Below are 24788 nucleotides of genomic sequence, written 5' to 3' on the forward strand. Positions count from 1 at the left end.
TTACCTATAGGTTTTTTATTTTGTTGAGTTAGGGTATGCAAGTTTGGGCTCCAGCTAAATTGCTGGGAGCAATAGAGGAAAGCCTCCTTCACCCATCACCCTGCAGCATTCAGCATTTCTGAATGTTAAATAAGTAAAGAATATGTGTTTGGAGGGGTAAAAAATTACTAAGCCTGTGTAGTGACTCATATGTCTGAGTCAGGCCCTAGTAACAAGGCTTTTAAGTGATAGAGCCACAATTTGAACCAGTTCATATCTGACTTCTATATCATGATACCTCTCCCAAAAGTGAATAGTACACACTAAAGTAATTGAAAGGTTTTTTTCCTTTCATTTTTAGTGAGCTGTACTGAATGATACAACTGTTGGCTCTTACCTTTACTAAGACTGATTTTTATACAGAAAACAATAAGAGGAAGAATGCTCATTTAGCTGCTAAGATTTATATGGCATCAAGCCCTATTTTTAAGTTAGGTAAGAAGATGTACAACAGGGATAGGCAAACTTTTTCTATTAATATAAAGGGACAATGGTAACTTAGACCATATGGGCCTAATATCTCTGTTGCAACTGTTCATCTGTGCTCTTATAGCTTGAAAGTAACCATAGATAATATGTAAACAAATGGGCATGACTGTGTTCCTGTAAATTTTTATTTTAAAAAACAGGCTCAGGCTGACAAATTGGCTCTTAAGCCATAGTTTGCCACTCCTGATCTAAAAAAATACTTTCAAATGAGCTTTTAAGAGCATATTTTTTAAACTATTCTGATATTTTAGAAGAAGATATATATTCTTGAGCTGGCAATGATGATCAATCATTGATAATCATAATAATGATCATATTGAAAAGAATCACATAATCATCACATAATGGATTAATGCTAGGGAATAGCAGATATTTCTTAGAAGGGAAGGATATTGTGGTTCAGTTTCCAGCTCTGACACTTACCAACTGTGTGGGCTTCAGTAATTCCCTTAATCTTTCTCTTTCTTCATTTGTGAAAAATGGAGATATAGTACTTATTTCCTGTGAAAGATTAAATGATTTATTTGTTTATAAAACAAACTTATTTTATGCTATTTGTGTAACAGGCACTGTGATATGGGCTGGGAATTGGGAAATTTAAGCAACAAGTAGTCTTTCACCTCAAGCAATTTGTAGCCTAGTAAAAGAAAAAGAACCAGAAACAGGCAGCCTCCATGTAATGTGGTTATTACTACTCCTGAGACATATACAAAGTTCAATGGAGTAGAAAAGGGTAGAGTTTGCCATTATGTGAAAATGGAGCATAGTATCATGTCATTATGAATAAAACATAAGTTTCATCATTGCTGCCACCTCAGAGTATTAAAAACAGGTATAAAAAAAGAGTATAAAAAGTCTTTTGTTCCTTGAAGACTATGTCCCGGCATTCTAATCTCTTTTCAACAATTTTCTGCAACACTTGTTTATGCTCATATTCTCCCATTGACAAAAAACCTGCTATAGTACACTTTAGGTGACACTGAAAAGGCTGAAATAATTTTAATCCACTTTATTGAGGTATAATTTACTTGTAATAAAATGTACCCAATGTAAATGTATAGTGTGATGAGTTTTTGACAAATGTATACTCCCATGTACTCATTTCTCTTATATTAAGAAATAGAACATTTACATTACTTTGGAACATTCTTTTTGCCCTATTACAGTTAATCCAGATCCCTACCCTTGGTTGACCCACTGATCTGCTTTCTATAATTATAGATTAGTTTTTTTCTCTTCTTAAATTTTATATAAAATTTAAGGAATTATACAATATGTACTCTTGTATCTGGCTTCTTTTTTTCAGTATAATATTTTTGAATTTCACCTATGTTATTTATATCAGTAGTTCCTTCTTTTTTTATTGCTAGCAATATTACATTATATGGATATTCCATTCACCAATGTTTGACATTAAGGTTGTTACCATTTTTGGGCTATTATGAATAAAGCAACTAACTATATACATTTGTTTACAAGTCTCTATTTGAATATAAGTTTTCATTTTCTTGGGTAAATACTTAGAAGTGGAATTGCTGGGTCTTATAGTAAGTATATGTTTTACTTTATAGGAAACTGCCAAACTCTTTTCCAATTTCATTGTACCTTATTACAGTTCTACTAGCAATATATGAAAGTCTGTTTGCTACATATCCTTGAAAATGCTTGATATTTTTGATTTTAGTCATTCTAGTGAGTATGAAGTACTATCTCTGAGGTGTTTAATTTGCATTTCTTTCATGGCTAATGATAATGTGCATCTTTTCATATGCTAATTGGTTATTTGTATATCTTATGTTATAAAATATCTGTTAAAATCTTTTGCCTATTTTTATAAAATAGATTTTCTTTTGAGTTGTAAAAATTCTGTATGTATTTCAGGTTCAAGTCCTGTCAGATATTTGTATTTAAATATTTTTCTCAGTCTGTGAATTGTCTTTTCATTTTCTTAATAATGCCTTTTAAAGAACAGAAGTTTTAAATTTGTATGAAATTCAATTTATTTTAAAAAATATATGACTAGTGCTTTTTGTGTCCTAAGAGATCTTTGCCTTTCCCAGGGTCAAAAAGATTTTCTGTTATTTTTTTTTTCTAGAAGTTTTATAACTTTAGGTTTTACATCTAGGTCTATGATCCATTTTCAGTTAATTTTGTATATGGTGTAGGGTAAAGTCAAGGATCATATTTTCCCCTACTAGTATCTGGTGATTCAAGAACCCTCTTTCAAAAAGACTATTCTTGGCTGGGTGTCGTGGCTTATGCCTGTAATCCTAGCACTCTGGGAGGCCGAGAAGAGGGGATTGCTCGAGGTCAGGAGTTCGAAACCAGCCTGAGCAAGAGCAAGACCCTGTCTCTACTATAAATAGAAAGAAATTAATTGGCCAACTAATATATATAGAAAAAATTAGCCAGGCATGGTGGCACATGCCTGTAGTCCCAGCTACTCAGGAGGCTGAGGCAGGAGGATTGCTTGAGCCCAGGAGTTTGAGGTTGCTGTGAGCTAGGCTGATGCCACGGCACTCACTGTAGCTTGGGCAACAAAGTGAGACTCTGTCTCAAAAAAATAAAAATAAAAAAATAAGTAAAATTAAAAAATAAGACTAATCTTTCTGTATTAAATTATCTTGGCTTTTTTTTCTCTATTCTGTTCTCTTGATCACTGTGTGTATCTTCCTGTCAATACCCATACTGTCTAGTTATTGTAGCTTTATTGTAAATCTTGAAATCAGTTAGAGTAAGTCCTCCAATTTTATTCTTTTTCAATATAGCTTTGGAAATTCTAGGTCCTTTGCATTTCTCCATAAATTTTAGAGTCAGTTTGGCAATTTTTACCAAAAAAGCCTGCTGGAAGATTGATTGTTATTTCATTGATTCTATAGACCAACTGGAGACAGTTGATACCTTACCATTAAGTCTTCCAAACCATGAATGTGATATATTTCTCCATTTATTTAGATTTTCTTTAATTTCTTTCAATGATGTTTTATGATTTTCAGTGCATAGATCTTTGTTGAATTTAACCCTGTTTTTTTTTTCTTCATGATTTGGGGTGCTATTTTAAATAGTATTGCTTTTCAAAAACTTTATTTTCCACTGGCATTTAGAAATACAAGTGATTTTGGTATATTGACCTTCTATCCCATGACCTTGCTGACTTCACTTAATAGTTTTTCTCTTGATTCCTTAGGATATTCTTTGAACATGTCAAGTATGCAAAGCAGTCTAGACCTTTAACCATTTTTAAACCTGCCTTGCTTTCTGTGTGCTTGTGCTTGTTCATTTGTGAAACATGTACTAGAAAACTTCCTTTGTTTTAAGCATACTACTACGTTTTGTAGATACAAAGAGTCCAAGAACTCATTGTCTAAGGAAGGGGACAGATAAGAAAGTGACTATATATGATAAAGTGAGATAACCATGGTAATAAATACAAACCAGGCCTCAGAAAGACCTTTGGTTTCTTAACAGATAGCCTGCTTTGAGGACATTTGAAATGATAAACAGAAATTTCTAAACTATTGACAGAATGAAAAGAGTAACTATAATTTACAAGTATCTCACCTAACTTTTCTATCAACTTTTAAGCCATAAATTCATAGCATTTAAAGGCCAACATTTTTATCATCTTCTAAGTCATAAAGTCAGAATTTAAAGGCAAAAGAGATCTGAGAGCCTCTGTTCCAGCCACCTTTCTTTACAGATAAGGAAATAAAAGTTGGGTCCAATTCCCACAGCCAGTTAGTAAACTAAGTGAACACTCCTGCTGCCTATATACTAAGACATGGTCCTCAAAGGTTGGATACTTACTGATGGCTAAGTATTTGTTCATATTTCCTTATTTACTGAACATATCCTGTGTGTCAGGCACTATCCTTTTGCTAGGTATATGAAAAAAAATAAGATTTTATTCCTGCACACAAGAAATTTACAGGCTAGTTGGGGAGACAGATAAGAGAAGAAATAATTATAATAGAGTGACATTTTCTATAATAGTGTTCCTTAGTGAGGGATCATTACTTGAAAGATACAGAAACCTAGTCAAGCTATTTTTGAGTTAAGAGAGATTTATTTATTGTAAGGACATGAAGAAATTATATGGAACCCAATAGCAGAAAAGACAGCCTCACCTCATTGGAACTGGAGGGGCAGCTTCTTCCTCCCTCCCTCTTTTCTGCATTCCTTCCTCTCCACATGGCTTCAAATGTTTGTATCAGCTTTATTTTTCTCTCCCTACAGATTCATTCTCTTGCTCATTCATTCACTTGTTCATTCAATTTGGCTGCCCCCAAATATCAGCCTTAGATCTCCAGTCCATGATTTTATAATTTGATTCTCTATACTTAATTGATCTCTGACTCCCAAACTTCAGACTTTCAGGAGAGAGCCATTCATTCATTGTCCCAGCTTAAGTCAGGTGTCTACTGCTTGTCCCTCCAGCTTCTTAGGGGCTGTAGGCAGTACAGGTTTTCCTAGATAATAATGGGGGTGGAAAGAAATGATAGGTATTACTAGATCACAGAGGCACATAGGCAAGTGGCAAAGCAGCATTCTATTTGTTCCTAGTTATATATTCTAAAAAAAGTTTCTTTCTCTCTCTCTCTTTTTTTTAAAGGTTTGAATGTTTCAAGATCAAGAACTCAGTAAACTACCATCTGCTTTTTACCTTAGTTCTATTCAGTTTAATAGTAACCACAGTAAGTCATATTTTGTTATAACAGATTAAACATGTGAATTAGCCACTTATAGAATTTGTCATATTTTACTTTCGGTATTTGCTTCATGCTGTCAAACTGAAATGTTTCTACACAAAACTAGACTATCTCACTGACAGATACTGCTTCTTTATTTCCTGTTCAAGTGTTATTTCTCACTGTAATTAAAACCACTTTTTAAAATCTGGTTTTTTTAAAGGGAAAAATCAAAAAGGAAATATTCAGTAGCAATGGAAAAAAATTAACTTATCTCATGGATGGATATATTATCTCCTGTTTGTTAAAAATGAAATTGGCTGGGCCTAGTGTGACTATTTTAATGGTTAACCTTTTCCAAATAAGCTGAGATAGCTTGTCATTTCTGATTCTATGCTATTGCTTTTTTTCCTCAAGTGAATTGCATTTTGTATTAAGAATATATTCATTTCAACAAATATTTATTGAAAACCTACCATGTCCGGCACCAGAAATACAAAGATGACTAAGAGGCAGTTGCTATCTGTGACGAGCTCATTCTATTAGGGAAGTCAGACATACAAACAAAGAATTGCATCAAAAGATGGTAATAGCACTAACAGAGGTAAAAACTAGTCATATGGTGATGAGACAAAGGAGGGCCATCAAGTATGCCAGAGTGGGCCTAGGAAAGTTTCAGAAGCAGGCACTTAAACTGGATTTTAACTGATAATTAGGAGTTCCTGAGGCCCCTGGGCAAGGGTGTGGTGAAGCATTTCTAAATACACGATTGCATGTTCATAGGCATAGAACCTTGGAACAACATAGTGAACTACCATTTTTAATTACTTACTATGTGCCACATATTATACTGAGTACTTTACTTTTATTGTCTCATTAAATCATCACCACCAGTAGAATTGGGAGAGACTTAGTAAGGATAGGTAAGTTCCACTTGAAATGTGTTGAGATTGAGGTGTCTGCCATTAAAAACATCTGAGGCTTAACAGGTAGGTTTAGCTAAATATGTAGATTTGGGCGTTGTCAGCATGTAGGTAGTACTAGAAATCTGGGAATAGATGAACTGGCACAAAAATAGCATAGACCATTAAGATGACTAAAGCTACAACCCTATGGAATGCTGACATTTGAGGGCCAGGTAGAAGAAATGGAGCCAGCAAAGGACACTGAGAACAAGAAATCAGAGATGTAGGAAAGCTGGGAGAGCCTAATGTCACAGAATACAAATATTTCTAAAAGTGAAAACTAACAGTATTAGTTGTCTCTGAAAGGATGAATAAATTGAAGATTGAAAGCTAACTAATAGAAATTTCCAATTAGAAGAACCAGATAACCTTAATGATGATACTTTCAGCAGTAAATTGATGGAGGCAGAAGCTAGATTTCAGTTAGTTGAGATGTTCAATAGGAAGTTAAAAGAGCACATATCCAATATTTTCTTAGGTTTCTACATTCCTTTGCCTGAACTACATATTGGTTAATCCTGAAAGAATCCTAGAACTTCAGAAGTGAAATCAAGTCTTGTTACTGTATAAAAGAAAAGAATAAGTCCAGAGAGTGACTTGGCTAGCCAACCAAGTTTATATAGGGAATTTGTGGCAGGGTCAAGACTAGACAGACCCCTTTGTAAGTTAAAAGATGATACCAGAAACGCTTTGGAGTCAGTCAAATCTGAGTTTGGATCCAACACTGTCATTTAGTAACTGTGGGACATTCGACAAGTTACTTAATCTCTCTCAGCCTTAGTTTTCCTTTTCTGTAAAATGAAGGTAATAATAGTATACATTTTATATTAGTTGTGAAAATTAATACCTGCTACATAGTGAGGACTCCATAATTCTTTGACTTAAAAAAATGTCTTTCAGAGGCATGCCATTTTGCATTTCTTTTACTAATAACAATGGGAATCTGATAGCATTAACTATATAAATGGAAATTAGTATTTTGAAATAAGGAATTTCAGAGATTAAAAGCATTCTCTCTTACTAGGTTTAGAGTTACAAATATATAATGTTTCATATACCTTATACTCTTAAAGCTTGATTGGTGTTTCAAGGAAATAATCTGGTCTTTTTATAGTGAGGGTAGAAACTTTCTCTGGAAATAGGAAATTCTGTAGCCAAATTAGAAAATCATGTAAAATTTTACGAGATCAGTCCATTAAGTGAGGATATAAAAATATCTAAGCCCAGTCCTTACTATCAAAGAGATTATAGTCTTATAGGGAGAGAAACAAACTAATAAATGCCTTAAAGTTTACACATGGACAGTGGTGATAAAAAAGAGAGTGAATGGTTGTTTCTGTTACATCAGAGATCAAGGATTAAAAAAGACTTCAAGAAGGAGATATAGTTTGAATTGAATCTTAAATGATGAGCAATGAGTAGGGTAGGATTTCTGAACAAAGTAAAGAGCAGCATGTTTAAAGAGTCAGAAGCATGAAACTAGCATATTTGAGGAAGCAGTACTTTCCGAAGCTTTAGATGAGAAGGAGACAAAAAGACAGTAGTGAGGCCAACAGAAAGGTAGGAGTCATGGAAGGCTTTGAATGTCAGGCTAAGAAATGCAAACTTTTTGCTTGATGACTAGGGATACAACAACAAAAAGGAAATTTAAACTTTGTCTTATATGTGATGAGAGTTATTAAAAGGTTATGATTTGAATTTTGATTCCCCTATACCATGTCATTTAAAAATGTGCTCCTGGGCCGGGCGCTGAGGCTCACGCCTGTAATCCTAGCTCTTGGGAGGCCGAGGCGGGCGGATTGCTCAAGGTCAGGAGTTCAAAACCAGCCTGAGCAAGAGCGAGACCCCGTCTCTACTATAAACAGAAAGAAATTAATTGGCCAACTGATATATATATAAAAAAAAAAAATTAGCCGGGCATAGTGGCGCATGCCTGTAGTCCCAGCTACTCGGGAGGCTGAGGCAGAAGGATCACTCGAGCCCAGGAGTTTGAGGTTGCTGTGAGCTAGGCTGACGCCACGGCACTCACTCTAGCCTGGACAACAAAGCGAGACTCTGTCTCAAAAAAAAAAAAAAAAAAAAAGTGCTCCTATAGGGCAATACATGCATGTTAAGTCTTAAAACGGCACTGAACTTAATCATCCACATGACATTGGGAGCCTAAAAGTATGGTTGTAAAGATGCATTGCTGTAACTGGCAATGCATCTAGGAGAGTGAGAGATTTTTGGAAGCAGAAGAGAGTACGAGGCACTTGTTTTAAATGTCTTTACTTACTGAGCAGCTACTAGGTGCTAGACACTTCCTTGTATTCCTCACCATTATTATTCTTCATTATCCAGATAAGTAAAAATGAGTATTTTGATTAAATGACTTGCTGAAGATGTGTAGCAAGTAAGGGGCAGAGTTTGAAATTTAACTCTCATCTCTAACTTTAGAGTCCAATGTTCTGTCTACTGTAGAACAGATCTACTACAGGGATTGTCCTATAACCTCCTCACTCCTCATGAGTATGCATACCTTTATCCTTCTTAATGCTGATGCAGACACCAAGAGGCCAGAGTAGTCCACAATAGATTTGAAACATTTTGTTTACCATGGCAGGATTAGTACTGGGGTAGATCCCCCTGTAGGTACTAGCTCTTTTGTGGCATGCTACCTGATCCGATTGATTTTATATGGCTGGAGTTAAGTCTAAGCAGGATTAAGGGAAGCAAAAGAGGTTTGGGAGTTTCAGAGTAGTGGGAATAGGATTTTTCCTCTCTATAATGTACTTCATTCACATGTGTTTCTTCTAATATTTTGCAGGTTTACCTTAAGGTAAAAGAGCCTGTATTCCATCAGGTAACTGTTTTTTAATTATCAACATTTGATGGTTTAACAATATATGCCTGCTTTGTGTTTTCCTTTTCTAGGAAATTATATGCAGATACAACTTTTGAAAATGCAGTGGTAGATGTCCTAGGAAAGTTCAGTGTTCAAAACAGGTTGCAGACTCAAATGCCTTCAGGAGCTAGGTGTGGGTAACAGAAATCTACCTGGGACAGCCAATGCCCAGGTCCCGCTGGCTGTTGGTATTCAGTAATGCAGGTGCCGCATTGCTCTTACAAGCAGAAGGGACCAGGAAGACAGACTGGAAATTCCTTGAATATTTCGCTCCTAATATATTTTAATAAGTTGTTTAACATGGGAGGTTATTTACATTAAGGAAGCAAGCACAGGAAACTTTGTTGTAGGAAATGGTTATTTAAGTGCTTCCCATTATGAAACGAGTGAAATAAAGTAGCAGACCTTAAGTAAAGAGAGCTATTGTTTACTGAGTGCTATGGCATGTCTGGTACTATGCTCATTACTACACAGACTTCTCATCTTACCAACAGTCCTACTAGTGATTATTATCCATATTTTAAGGTAATTGAATACTCTGGTTTCTCTTCAAATTGTACATATCTTTCACCTTTTAAGGTTATTGAGCTTAGAGATATTAAGTAATTTGCTTCAGTGTGACAGGGTTATTAAGGGGCAGAGCCAGGGTTGTAATCTACATTTCTCTGATTCCTAGTCACTATCCTTTTAACAAAGTAGCAAACAAACAAACAAAAATAAATAAATAAGCACACTTTTTAGGGACTTAGTAGAGGTAGATAAATGTCAGAGGCTTTGTAGTTTTAAAATATTTTGTGCTTATATAAAAAGTAAACAAACAATCAAATGCTGTCACTTTTTAAACTCAAGCTATACAAAAATTGTCTAACTGAAATCTGTTTTTTGAAGTAACTTCCACAACTGCATTATTGTGCCTTGCTTTTCTTCAGGCCAGCTGAAAGTAGATGCTACAGGAAAGGATCCTCCCTTTCTTGTTTATTGTAACTTGAAATGATGTCATTATATAATTTCCCTTTTATTTAGAAAGATTTATTAACAGTATAAAAAACAAAGTTAATGTATGTGAAGAATATTTAAGTTTTTATAAATTTCTTATTTGCTTTTTCTAAGAAAAAAATCATAACTACAAAAAAACCACAACATTTGGAAGTTTTAGGTTAATTTTTATAAGTTTGTGACCATCAATTTTTCATTTTGTATTTCAGACCTGTTTGACACTATGTTTATGTAATAGAAATAACAGTGTAACTTCCCCTGCTGCAATATCCATGTGTTTTTCCAGTAATATTGTTTTCTTCTTCATGTATAACAGTAATATTTACTGATAAGCAGGGAAGCAGGATGAAAGCTAGGTTTGCCCATGCCCATTGTGGCTTATGTCCTAGACCTAGAGATTAAAAATCAGGATAGGGTAATGAAGAAATTGGGGGGGGGATGCTAGAGTGAAACAGATGATAGTAATCTAAAGGTAAAAGGCTTTCATGCATTGAACAGATAACCACTGTATGCCTTCTCAGTACCAAATTCTGAGCTGGAAGTTGGAGATAGAACAGACCAAAGTTTTTAAAATCTAAAGTCAAGGAAACATGAATTCAAATCTAGTGTTCTCCATATTCTAGCTGTACACTCTGCATAAGTTACTTAAGCTCTCAGAAATTTGGTTTCTTCACTGTTCAACATATACTTTTTAAGTGTCTTCAATGTGTCAGGTACCATACTGGATACAATGGATACAATAGTGAATAAAATAGCAAGGTCTCTCCCTTCATGGAGCTTATTATTATACCTTAGCTCTAAAACTAGTATAATAACTTCTTAAGGTTGTCTGAGGATTGACTAAAATAATACATATAAAACCTTTGTCACATAATAAACACTCAGTAAATGTTAACTAGTATTAATTTACCAAGGCAAATAATATGTGACTACTGGTCTCAAAGAAGTCACTGTCTAATCAGGAATATAGACTTGTAAAAAATAATTACAATATATAATTCTTACAATAAATATGTAAAAATAGTGCTAATACAGACAAAGGCATACTTGGTTGGTCTGCTTAGATGACTCAGAGGAAGGGCTTTAGGAGAGTCTTGAAGGATGAGCAACATGTCACAAAGTAGACAAGTTGAGGAAGGATATCCATCCAGAGAGAAGCATATGTTAAGTTGCATAAGTGTGGACTGGTAACTATTGCACATGAAACAGGAGTACAAGTTCACCCTGAGGTCTGTGGTAGCATGCTGAGGTATTTATAAAACCACTGACTGCATATGGAAATGACCTGTCTTCCTAGAACATTTATTTTAAGCATATTGTTGGTATTAAACTTTTTAAATTAAAACAAATGTAGATATGTTATAGAATACAGTGACCACATGAATTTTTAGGATGAAATAGGAAACCTCAAATCAATTTGTGTTTTCAGTTGTGCCTCTCCTATCTCTGTCCATCAGGAATAAGTTATCCTTCCTCTGACATGAGAGTACTTATGTAGAAAAGTTTTAAAAGCACTGGTATCCTATAAATATTTGGTATGGCTGTCCTAGCTATAAGAGAGAGGTTTGGATTACTGGTGAGGTGTTAGATCATGAAGAGTCCTTTATACTATACTTAAAATTATAGGCATTGGGGGCCATTAAAGGCTTTTTATGACCAGATGAGATTCTCATTTAGAAAGATTCATTGGAAGGCTACCTAGAGGTTGGAGAAAGGAAGTAAAAAGGGGAGTAAAGAGACGAGTTTATAGTTCATTGAGAAAGGATAAAAAAAATACAACAGTGTTAAAATGTAATAAGAAACAATAAAACTGTTGATTTAACAAGCAAATTTATATTATAGTATACTTATATATTAGAAGGTAAATGCTATTAAAAAAAGAAAAACCATGTTAGAATAGAGGGATGTCCTTCCACTTACCTCCTCCTTCAGTTTCTCCACTCACACTACCTTCTTGCTTTATATTTCAAATACAACAAGCTTGTTTCTACTTTAGAACTTTTGTGCTTACTGTTCCCACTGCCTAGGATACCAATATCCCAGATGTCTAATGGCTTATGTCCTCCCTTCATTCAAGTCAAATGTTAACTTAGCACAGAGGCCTTCCCTGACAACTCTATCTAAAGTTACACCACATCCTTCTCTATGTTGTATCCTGATTTAATTTTCTTCTTAGCTTGTATCAGCCACTGACATTATGTATTTGTGTGTGTTTATTTCAAATGTAGTTTATTTTTCTCCCTCATACAAACCTAGAATGCAAGTCCCATGAAAGCAAGGAGCTGCATCCTCACAGCCTAGAAGAGTGACAAATATTAGGTCATTAAATATGAAATGTCTGACTTCGAATCAGAAATGTAGTTTATTATATCTCAAACAAGAAGCAGTACAATTATAAAGTATGCGCCTTAATGATCGACATAGTTTTGCCATCTTAACGGTAGCTTGTTTATGCTAGCAGCAAAGAAGCCTGGAGAGCAAGTAGCGTGAAAACGCATAAGGCGTTTTCCACAGCTTGTTGGGAATTGAATATTTGTCCTTGCAAGAAGTGGTCCAAAGCCTGGAAGAAGTGGTAGTCAGCTGGTGCAAGGTCTGGCCTATGTGCCTGTAGTCTTAGCTACTCTGAGTCAGCAGGATCATTTTGCTTGAGCCCAGGAGTTGGAGGCTGGAGTGACTATAATCATACACCATACTTTAATCTGGGTGACAGAGCAAGAGCCTGTTGCTAAAAAAAAATAAAAAGGAAGAGGAATTTGATATACTTATTTTGAAATTATTTCTCGGATATTTTTATGTTTAGAATGCTTTATGAAACAAACTAGTTATAGTTTATATCAAAGAACTTTGTGTTATCACTAAGACTTTGTATATATTGTAATTTTTTAAATAAAAAAGTAACATGATATAATTACTACCCTCAATAATGGCTAGATGCTTTTCAAAACCAAGCATAACATCATGTTAAATAACAATAAAATTATTATTTTTCTTTTCTTTTTTTATTTCAATATATTTAGGAGGTATAAGTATAGTTTTGTTACATTGGATATATTGTATAGCAGTGAGGTCTGGTCTTTTAGTGTACCCATTACCAGAATAGTATACATTGTACCCAATAGGTAATTTTGTATCCCCCACCTGCCTCTCACCTTTGGAGTCTTCCCTGTCTATTAGTCCTGCCATCCCCAAACACTGGGCCACAGAGCTCCACCACAAACCACCCCACCGCCCCTGTCATGGAAAAATTGTCTTCCATGAAACTTCCATGTTGCAATCCATTGCTGGCATCCCCCCCTGAGCTCCACGTCCTCCCCAACCCAATGTGTGGAAAAATTGTCTAGCATGAAACTGGTGCCTATAAGGTTGGGGACCGCTATGTTAGTCTACTCTGTGTGGCCATGCATACCCATAGTTTACTCCCACTTATAAGTGAGAATGTGCAGTATTTGATTTTCTGTTCCTGTGTTACTTTATTTAGGTAATAGCCTCCATTTCCATCCAAGCTGCTGCAATAGACTTTTATTTTGTTCTTTTTATGGCTGAATAGTATTCCATTGTGTGTGTGTGGGAGGTGGGTGTACACCACATTTTCCTTATGCAGTAGTGGGATTGTTGGATCAATTGATAAATCTACTTTTAGTTCTTTGAGAAGTCTCCATTCTGTTTTCCATAGAGGTTGTACTAATTTACATTCCCACCAACAGTGTATAAGCATTTCCTTTTCTCCACATGCTTGCCAATATCTGTTGTTTTTTCACTTTTTAATAAAGGCTGTTCTGACTGGGGTAAGGTGATATCTCATTGTGGTTTTAATTTGCATTTCTCAGATGATTAGTAGTATTGAGCATTTTCTCATGTGTTTATTGGATATTAGTATATCTTTTGAAAAATGTTCGTGTCATTTACCCACTGTCACTTTTTAATGGGGTGATTTTTTACTTACTGAATTTTTGAGTTCCTTATAGATTCTGAATATTTGTCCTTTGTTAAGTATATAATTTATGAATATTTTCTCCCATTCTGTAGGTTGTCTGCTTACTCTGTTACTTCTTTGCTGTGCAGAGCTTTCTACTTTAAGTCCTTTTTGTTAATTTTTGGTTTTGCTACATGGTTCAAGGGTCATATTCATGAATTATTCGCCTAGGCCAACATCCAAAAGAGTTTTCCTACATTTTCTGCTACAAGTTTTATGGTTTCAGGTCTTAGGTTTAAATCTTTAATCCATCTTGAGTTATTTTTTGTATATGGTGAGAGATAAGGATCGTTTCATTCTTCTGCATATGGCTATCCAATTTCTCCAGCATCATTTATTGAATAAGCTGTCCTTTCTAAAGTGTAGTTTGTCTGCTTTGTGAAAAATCAATTGATTGTAGGTGTATGGCTTTATTTGTGGGTTCTCTATTCTGTTGCACTGATCTACTTTTATACCAGGATCACGTTTTGGTTACGATAGTCAGATAATGTGATGCCTCCAATTTTGTTCTTTTTGCCCAGGATTGCTTTGGCTATTCCAGACAGAAAATCTTTTTTTTCTAGTCTAGTCATACTTTAGCCAGCATAATGATTTATTTCTCTAGCATGGTTTTGGGTGCTCCAAGTTTATATTAAACTTTAAAAGCTCAAACCCCTTGTAAGTATATCATCTTAATAATACCTTACATTTTTTTAATAAGCATATTTGCCCTCTATTTTATACTTTATTATTTGCCCTCTATTTTGTATTTTCAAATGCTGTCTTTTATTTTAATATTCAAACATCTATTTTAATCTTGATGTTTTATAGAAACTAGTGGATATAAAAGACAATTTTCATTCCTCCTAGAATGAATTTTGAGTCTATGGTGGCTCAAAACTTAAAACTTACAAATGTAATAAGTATAAAATGATGTGACAGTTAAATTATTTACTCTGATATTGAAAAACAAGTCAGGGAAAATGGCCCACTATTGTGATTTATTATAGTATTTCTCACTACTTTGTAAAGTTTTACTTGAACATGTCTTGGCCTCACATGTCTAATCTAGAATATCCTGTTGCTGAACTGTTAAGTAATTAGAATTGATATTTTCTGTTTACACACATGGTTTTAACAAAATCTATCCCTAATTATTCCTTTCTGGGTATTCTTAAGAAAAGAGAACTCCTTTTTCTAAGAATCTTCTATTTGTCAAACTTTAGAGTATTGCTCTCATTTTTTCATATGATTCTTGATATTCTTATATATAGAAATGTAGAGAATTTGTTTAAAAATTTTTGACAGGATTTAAAATAATATTTAAGGTCTAAAAATAATAAAAAAGGGGGAGTGAAAACAATGTTGTCTAATCTAAAGAAGCACTGGCTTGGAAGTTTGAAATCTTGATTTCTTGCCCCTTTGTTACCCATAAACAGATTCCTTGCTGTCTCTATTTTTTAATTTCCTCTTCTGTAAAATGTTCAAAACAAGGAGAAGTATTTCATAATTATAATATTAAAATGATATAAAATAATGCAAAGCACAAAGCAATAAAAAATAGTGTGATAAAGTACATGTTAAAATATAAAACAACATGTATAAATTTCTGTCTGTGATAATCATGGAAAGCTTCTGAAAGGAAATATTTGAGTTGGGCCTGGTCAGATAGATAAATAGTGAGATAAAATTAGAAGGAAAGGGTTAATAAATACCCTAAAAGTACAACCAGGTTTATTTGTCTTGCTAACCAAATTAGCTTCCCTGAGGGTAAAAATACTGATAACAGTTTTACTTTACTGTATTAAATCCAAAGTGATCCAAATGAGAGCCAAATGCCATTTATTTAATTTGATGGCCTTGCAAAGGGTAATACATCACATAACTGCCACATTCAGTAGAACCACCAGTGTATCTTAAACAAGAAAACAAAAAGAAAAGCATACCTATGAGTAGATAAAAAGATGTTTAAAAGAGTGAACCCTCTTTAAGTAGCTAATTGACAAATCAGTAATTGAATATCTCAAATGAGATCTCATCTGATGCCTCAAGGAGTACTGTTGCTTAAAATTCCCTGCCAATGTAGATGTCTCCTAAAGATTGCTTCTAGACATGACATGTCCATATATTAATATTGCTCCCTTCTCATTTGACCCTCAAGATTTGCAAGGAGCACATTATGTAAACAATTTGAAAAACAAGAATTTAAGCAGATTTGTTTAAATTTTATTCTACCATGTTTCATTTGTGCCATTTTATTACAAATTAGGGCTGTAAGGAAACTACTATGTAAGCACATTTGGAAAAGAAGGGAAGGAAGCTACTTTTGAATCATCAGCTATGTGCTAGATATTATCTGTTCATATAGTTTTGTCCATATAGCTTATGTACATTGAATTACCTATTATTTTACTAAAATGGCAACAAACCTGTATAGAAATTATCATCTTTATTTTATAGATGAGATAACTGAGACCCAGAAAGGCTATATAATTTGGCTAATCTTTCTCACCTAATTAGTGACAGAGCTGGAAGATCAACCCAGGTCTTTTCTATTCCAAAGCCTATGTTCCTTCCATGATGACCCTGTAGCAGATTACTGTAGAATCTGATTTATTATATAAAAAAAAAAGATTCGTTTTTTAAAAGAATGAAAAAAATGTTTTTTTGGATTTTACTATAATTATGAACTTAGAAAAAATGTGAAAAATAAATATGTAAAACTTAGGTTCAGCTATGCTTCACCTTAAGTAAACAAGGATTCAGTTATCAACTTTGTAAACTGCCCGAAGTCAAATATAAGTGAAGTTCTTTAGGAATAAAAAGAGAGTAAGTAATTTCTAGAAGAGGATCTCATGAAAGCTTTACACAGGAGATGGCATTTGAGCTGGATTTATTTTGACTATAAAACTCTTTTTCATAGAATATCTATTAACATCTTCTAGCACAATAGTATTCAGGGGGATACTATTCAGGAAATCAGGTGCTAAAATACAAGATGCTGCAGACCATTAGAAGAGAAAAGAACACTGGAACTAAATTGTGAAAAGCACTGGATGCCATGCTAAAGTCTGGGTCTTATGTTTTTGCCATTGACAGAGGAATGACATAAAACCTATTTTTGATAATTCTGACAGTTGTATGTATGACAGATTAGAAGGCTATACAGCATGGGCAGAACTAGGATTTTAAACTAGTTTTGAATATCTCCAAAAACTATATTTTTTACCAGTAAATCACATTGCCTTTTGAGATTTGTGAAATCGTTTTGTAATTATAAAGTACTATTTACATTTAACTTAGCACTTTAGCTATCGTCTAATTATGTAGGAAACACCAACCTTTTAGCCTTATCATATGATAGTAACCTATATTGATTGCTAAAAAGAAAATGCCTCTTACATCTCTATTTTGACTATAGTTATAGGAATATGAAAGCACAGTCAGCTGGTTCAGTCTCTACATTTTATAAATTTGAGTCCAAGTCCCAGATAAAGTGACTTTTATATTCTAGGTTATAAAATGAGGAAGTATATTAGTCCATTTGGGCTGCTATAACTAAATACCATACACTGGGTATTACAGTTAATAAACAACAGAAATTTATTTTTCATAGTTCCGAAGGCAGGAAGTCCAAGATTAGGGTGCCAGCATGATCACGTTCTAGTGAGGACCGCTTCTGAGTTACAGATGGCCACCTTCTTGTGATATCCTCACATGGCAGACAGGAGAAGCAAGCTCTCTTGTGATTCTTCTAAGGGTAGTAATCCCACTCATAAGGGTTCCACTTTCACAACCTAACGCCAGTTACCTCCCAAACCCCCATCTCCTAATAGCATTACATAGGCGGAGAGGAGGGTTTGAAGATGAATTTGGAGGGGATACAAATATTTGGTCCCTAATAGATAGTAAACAGATGGTAGAAAAATCTAGATTCCTAAACTGCAGTCTATGGCTTTTCTGTTAGAGGTTCTTTAATATACTTGGTCAGTTTACTGTCCTTAATGAAATGGGTCAAGCCCTTACAAATTCCAAATGAGTAAATCCCATTTCTTGTCACCACCACAGGCACAGTTCCCACTAACTGGGGCTTTGTCCACGAATCTCTACTAACCTTTCTCTGATGAACTTTTTTTTTTTTTGAGGCAGGGTCTTGCTTTGTGGCCGAGGCTAGAATGCAATATCCTCATCACAGCTTACTGCAACCTTGAACTCTGGGCTCAAGCAATCATCCCACCTCAGCCTCCGAAGTAGCTGGGACTATAGGCATGTTGCACCATGCCCAGCTAATTTTTCTATTTTTTTGTAGAGATGAACTCTCAGTCTTGCTCAGGCTGGTCTCAAACTCCTGAGCTCAAGCAATCCTCCCGCCTAGGCCTCCCAGAGTGCTAGGATTACACTCATTGACTTTTATATGCTGATAATTATAAATCTCTTTCTTTAGTTCTGGTTTTTCTTTTAAACTTTAGACCTAGATATCCAACTCCTGCCTAGATGTCTCTACTTAGATATCTCACTGGCACCTCAAACTCTGAACATAAACAAAAATGAACTCACCATTTTTCCCTAGTCTTTCTTTTCTTCATATATTCTCCAAACTTTTAAAAAATTTTGCCATACACCTAATTGCTCAAGCCATAAACACAGCCAACATCCTTGACTTTCCCTTCTCCCTAACTCCTATTCAAATTAATTATTAGTCCTCTTTAATCTGGCCACTTCTCTCCATCCCCACTGATACTACCCTAGTTGAAGTCCCCATCTCTCATATTACTGTAATGCATTGTCATTGGTCTGTTTCGCATCAGTCTCACTTTCCTCTCATTCTCAACTCAGCACAACAGGAACATCTTCCTAATAGATGAGTCTGATCATATTGAGCTACTTCTGAGACCTTCATTGATTTGACATTGCTCTTAGATACAGTCCACCTCCTTAACATGATTTGAAAGGCCAGACTTGACCTCTGACCTCTAACTCCATTTTTCCTATCCTATACTCCAACAATATACTTCAAGCATCCTTATTTTCTTCTAGTCTCTAGAATATAAGCTATGCCAATAACTCTCTTCCACTTTCTCTCAATGTAACTGACTTCTGCTTGAGCTTTAGATATAAAATGAAATATCATATTGTCCATGAAAGAGTTTCTAAACTGTTTAAGTCTGGATTAGGTGGCCTTCCTATATGTTTACAAAGTACTCTGTACAATCTCTGTCACAGAGGTATAATACTATATTATAAATGTCTCATTATCTCTCTCCTCACTAGATTTTAATTGCTGTGAGAACAGGGATCATGACTTTCTTGTTCATCATGTAGATCAGTATAGCTGCAGTTATGGATTTAAGCAGGCAGTAACACTCTAACAGGATTTTAATTTTAGTACTGTTTACTTAGCTTTATAGAAGGATACAGGGTGAGAGTTACAGCAGATATAACATCATCTCATCAGGAGATCTGGAGCTGTTCATTTGCACCGTCTTCCACATAAATTGTGTACAACTACCAGGGATGAGAGCCAAGCATAGTGGAGGTCATTTTAACATGTAGAAACTACAGCCCCTTTTTCCTACCACTCTTTATATATGGCATCTTTTCATACTGTTCTCATGTATTACCATAGCCTCCAACCTAGGTGAAGTCCTTCACAATACTCCCCATTTATCACAACTCTGTTGTATCCAAGGTTCTGGGAGACTGAGGTTATTCCCAAGCAGGCCTGCATCCATCTAGGCCTGATGTTAACCCTTTATTCATACCATTATATCCCCAGGGTCTAATATAATGCTCAATAAATACAATGCTCAAAAATATTTGTTGGGGCCGGGCGCTGTGGCTCACGCCTGTAATCCTAGCTCTTGGGAGGCCGAGGCGGGCGGATTGCTCAAGGTCAGGAGTTCAAAACCAGCCTGAGCAAGAGCGAGACCCCGTCTCTACTATAAATAGAAAGAAATTAATTGGCCAACTGATATATATATATATATATATATATATATATATATATATATATATATATATAAAAAATTAGCCGGGCATGGTGGCGCATGCCTGTAGTCCCAGCTACCCGGGAGGCTGAGGCAGAAGGATCACTCGAGCCCAGGAGTTTGAGGTTGCTGTGAGCTAGGACGCCACGGCACTCACTCTAGCCTGGGCAACAAAGCGAGACTCTGTCTCAAAGAAAGAAAAAAAAAAAAAAATTTGTTGGAGTTTGTTTAATAGAGAGATCACAAGGAGTTTATATGGTCACATTATAAAATCCTAAATTAAAATGAGAAGCCATAATAACCCAAGAGGTAGGCAGAAGTCATATCAAGGCTTTACAAAAAAGTTTACCTAAAACATCAAGATACAGAACAGTTGAAAGAAAAAGTATGGGAAAATATACTGTGCAAATACTAAGCAAAAGAAATATGGTATAGGTTGAGTATCTGTAATCCAAAATTTAAAATCCTCCAAAATCTAAAACTTTTTGAGCATCAAAAGAAATGCTCATTGGAGCATTTTGGATTTCAGATTTTCAGATTAGGGATGGTGAACTGGTAAGTATAATGCTGATATTCCAAAATCCAAAACAGTTTTGGTCCCAAGCATTTCCTGTAAGGAATACTCAACCTATATAGTTGTTTTAGCATCAGATAAAATAGACTTAAAAGAGAGAAACATTTCTAATAATAGTGATTACTTCATAGTACTAAAAGGTTCAATTCATCCAAAAATTCTGATAATTTAAAATTGATGTATACCTCTAAAATAACCTCAAGATATATAATGCAAAAATTGACAGAACTAGAAGAAAAAAAATAGACAAACCCATAATATTAGGTGATTTTAATACATAGCTGTCAGAAGGTAATGATAAATAAATCAATGGATACAGTATTGATAGAGGATATAGATTTGAACAACATGATTAAAAAGCTTGACCTAAAGGACAGAAGTAAAATACCAAACCCCAAAATTGCAGAAAGTCATTTTTTCCCTAGTACTCAGAGAACATTTACAAAAATTAACCATATATTGGGTGATACAGAAGTCTTAAATTCCAAAGTATTGGAATCAGAATATAATTTCTGACTATAATGCAATTATGTTAGGATATAGGAAATATAAATAACCCATGGCTCAAATTATAGAAGAAATTATAAAATACATTTAGAGACATTAAAGAATATCTATTTAATGGATAGCTGTCCCATTATTACAAGACATGGACAACACTAATCATTTATCTTAAAATTAAGAAATTGGGTTCAACAAAAGCCACTGTATACTATTGGAGTGGAATAAGGTATTCACAACACATATAATCAAATAAGAGCTAGTATATATAAAGACCTCCTTCAAAACCAATATAAAGAAAGCAGAAGACCCAACAGAAAATAGACAAAAGATACTTCACAAGAGTATATCCAAATGGCCAGTAAACACATGAAAAGGTGCTCAATCTTATTAGTCATCAGGGAATGAAAATTAAAAATGCAATGAGGCCAGGCACAGTAACTCACACCCATAATTCTAGCACTCTGAGAGGCTGAGGCAGGAGGATTACTTGAGGCCAGAAGTTTAAGACCAGCCTGAGCAAAAGTGAGACCCTGTCTCTACAAAAAATAGAAAAAATAAGACGTGGTGGTACGTACCTGTAGTCCCAGCTACTCAGAGGGCTGAGGGAGGGGAGGATCACTTGAGCACAGGAGTTTGAGGTTGCAGTGAGCTGTGATGAGGCCAATGTACTCTAGCCTGGGCAACAGAGTGAGACCCTGTACCAAAAAAAAAAAAAAAAATGCATCAAGATACCGGTACACATTCAACAAAATGGCTAAAATAAAAAAGACTGTACAAAACCAAATGCTGAGGCTGGGCGCGGTGGCTCACGCCTGTAATCCTAGCACTCTGGGAGGCCGAGGCGGGCGGATTGCTCGAGGTCAGGAGTTCGAAACCAGCCTGAGCAAGAGCGAGACCCCGTCTCTACTATAAATAGAAAGAAATTAATTGGCCAACTAATATATATATATATGAAAATTAGCCGGGCATGGTGGCACATTCTTGTAGTCCCAGCTACTTGGGAGGCTGAGGCAGAAGGATTACTTGAGCCCAGGAGTTTGAGGTTGCTGTGAGCTAGGCTGACGCCACGGCACTCACTATAGCCTGGGCAACAAGTGAGACTCTGTCTCAAAAAAAAAAAAAAAAAAAAAACCAAATGCTGGCTGGCAAGGTTGCTGAACAACCCTCATACATTGCTGGTGGGGGTATAAATTGGTATGACAACTTTGGAAAACAGTTTGCATAAACTCCTGTTTTCCAAAGTTGTCATACCAATTTATGACTCCTAGGCATATGCCCAATATGTATACCAGAAATATATATTAAAATGTTTATAATAAGGGTTATTAGAAATAGCTAAAAATTAGACCCTAATATTCACCAATAGTAGAATGGCTATGTAAAATATGCATATTTGAGTAAAAGCGACTTAGCAAAATAAATATTCACTACATGGTTCCATTTACAATAAAGCTGAAAAACAGACAAAACTAAAGGTAGTGGTAAAATAGTGGTAAATCTTGGAGAAAAGAAGGTGTAGGGCTTAAGACATATGAGGTGGTATGCTGTCAAAGTTCTATTTTTTGACTTACAAAATCAAAAATTGCAGAGATGTTTGTTTTATGATAATCATCAAACTGTGTACTTAGGTTTTGAGTACTTTTCTGTCTTGTGTTTGTGTATCTGTATGCATGCTATATTTCAATTTTAAAAGATTTTTAAAGTTAAAAAAAAGAAAAAGTAAAGTAAGAAAATGACAGACCAAATAGAAAAATAGGTTTGAACACGTATTTCATAATAGAGGACATCAAGTGGCCAGTAAAGATAATGCACAGTGTTCAACATGTAATCAGAGAAATACATACCAAAACCACATAGATAGAAATTTAGAAGTCTTACTATATCATGTGTTGTTGAGTATGTGGAGCAAAAGAAACACTTACACACATTGGTTGAAGTATAAATTGATGTAACCACTTTATAAAGTAGTTTGCCTGTTTTAGTCATGTATATTATACACACACACACACACACACACACACACAAACACACTTTGATGCAACAGTTGCATTTCTAGGTACATACCCTAGAGAAACTTGGTTACTTATGGGCTATAATGTGTAAATAAGAATATTCATAACAATGAAAACTGGGAACAAGTCAAAAATATTCATCAACAATAGAATGGGTAAATTGCAGCATTTTATTTAGTTTATAGCATCAAAAATCAATAAACCGTGGATATATATGACAACATAACTGAATAGTAAAAGACAAGACAAACATAAATGCATACAATGATATTCTGTTGTAATTTTTAATTTAATGAAAATTCTATTATAAATCAAAAATAAACACAACCTGTTTATTTAGGAATGCATATTTAGGTGACCAGTTTAAGTTAGTAATAAATAAAGATAAGCAAATGTTTATTATAAAAGTCAGAAGAGTAGTTTCCTCTAAAGAGGAAAGGAGAGGATTGGACAGGGAAGACACACATGCAGCACTTCTGGGATGTTAACAGGGATCCATTTCTTGACCTGAGTAGTGCTTTCCCAACTACTGGCTTTGTAAATAATTTTTAAGCTGTACATTTGGATTCTATGCAAATTGTTTGAATTTAGTATTCACACTTTTAAAAGTTAAATTTTCCTACTTAGCTCAATTTTCCAAGTAGTAATAATCACCCAGTTCTCAATACAGAAGAGATAAAGGAGCCAATGTTAGGAAGATGTGGGAGCATATACAGTAAAGAACACAGGAGAATAAACTTGGTTGAGAAGTGGGCATCACTTTCTTTGCTGACTAGGCATGACAGAAAGAATGCAGGGGGAAGATGCATATGAATGCAGAGACATTTAGGAGAAGAGTTTAAAAGAGTTCAGGTTTATACTGTTGGAAAATGGGAAGCACAATTATTGAAGTATCTGCCAAAAGCAAAGCTGAAGGGAAAGAGTTAGGATGTTTGAGACAAAATTATAGTATTTGTTGAGGTTTCAGCAGATATTTAAAATTTCATGGATCCATTCAGAATTAAAGTTAACATAGGACTTCTGATGCTGCTTATTTACAAGCAGGCTCTTAATTTTTCCTCAGAAGTTAGCATGATGTACTTACATAATTAACACATTTTTTAAAAATTCTGTTCTTTAAAATATAATGAAAGATAGTAAGTATGGCCAGGCACGGTAGCTCACACCTGTAATCCCAGCACTTCAGGAGGCTGAGGTGGGAGGATCACTTGAGCCCAGGAGTTTGAGATCAGCCTGAGCAATATAGCAAGACCTCATCTCTACAAAAAATAGAAAAATTAGATGGATATGGTGGCATATGCCTGTAGTCCCAGCTACTTAGAAGGCTGTGGTAGGTGGATCACTTGAGCCCAGGAGTTCAGGCTGCAGTGAGCTATGATCACACCTCTGTATTCTAGCCCAACAGATTAAGACCTTGTCTCAAAAAAATAATAATAAATGTTTAAATTTAATTTGGAGAGGTATTTTGGTAGGCAAAATGCACTTCCTTTGCCAAAGAATAATGATTGTACTAACTTCATTTTCCTTTCCTATTCAGGTCATGTATGGAATGTTGGTCTTCACATTAGTACTTCGATCTATTTATATTGTTACATGGTAAGTAGTTTGGATCACCTACAGTATGATGGAAGTATATTCAGGCTCATAACAATAAATCGATAGCTTAAATTGAAATAATGCATAAAACCTCACTTCAGC

General features: G+C 34.9%; 1 protein-coding gene across 1 annotated transcript in view; it reads left to right on the forward strand.

The window, feature by feature from the left end:
* Positions 1-24788, forward strand: part of ACER3 (alkaline ceramidase 3) — a 123373-nt gene that overhangs the window by 77596 nt on the left and 20989 nt on the right. Inside the window, exons 5-7 of the mRNA XM_012745051.3 lie at positions 5141-5222; positions 8988-9023; positions 24628-24686. Coding sequence (XP_012600505.1) covers positions 5141-5222; positions 8988-9023; positions 24628-24686 — 177 coding nt within the window. The remainder of the gene's footprint in view (positions 1-5140; positions 5223-8987; positions 9024-24627; positions 24687-24788) is intronic.

This window comes from Microcebus murinus, chromosome 4 (genome assembly GCF_040939455.1).
Source record: "Microcebus murinus isolate Inina chromosome 4, M.murinus_Inina_mat1.0, whole genome shotgun sequence".
In the NCBI taxonomy this organism is placed as follows: Eukaryota; Metazoa; Chordata; class Mammalia; order Primates; family Cheirogaleidae; genus Microcebus; species Microcebus murinus.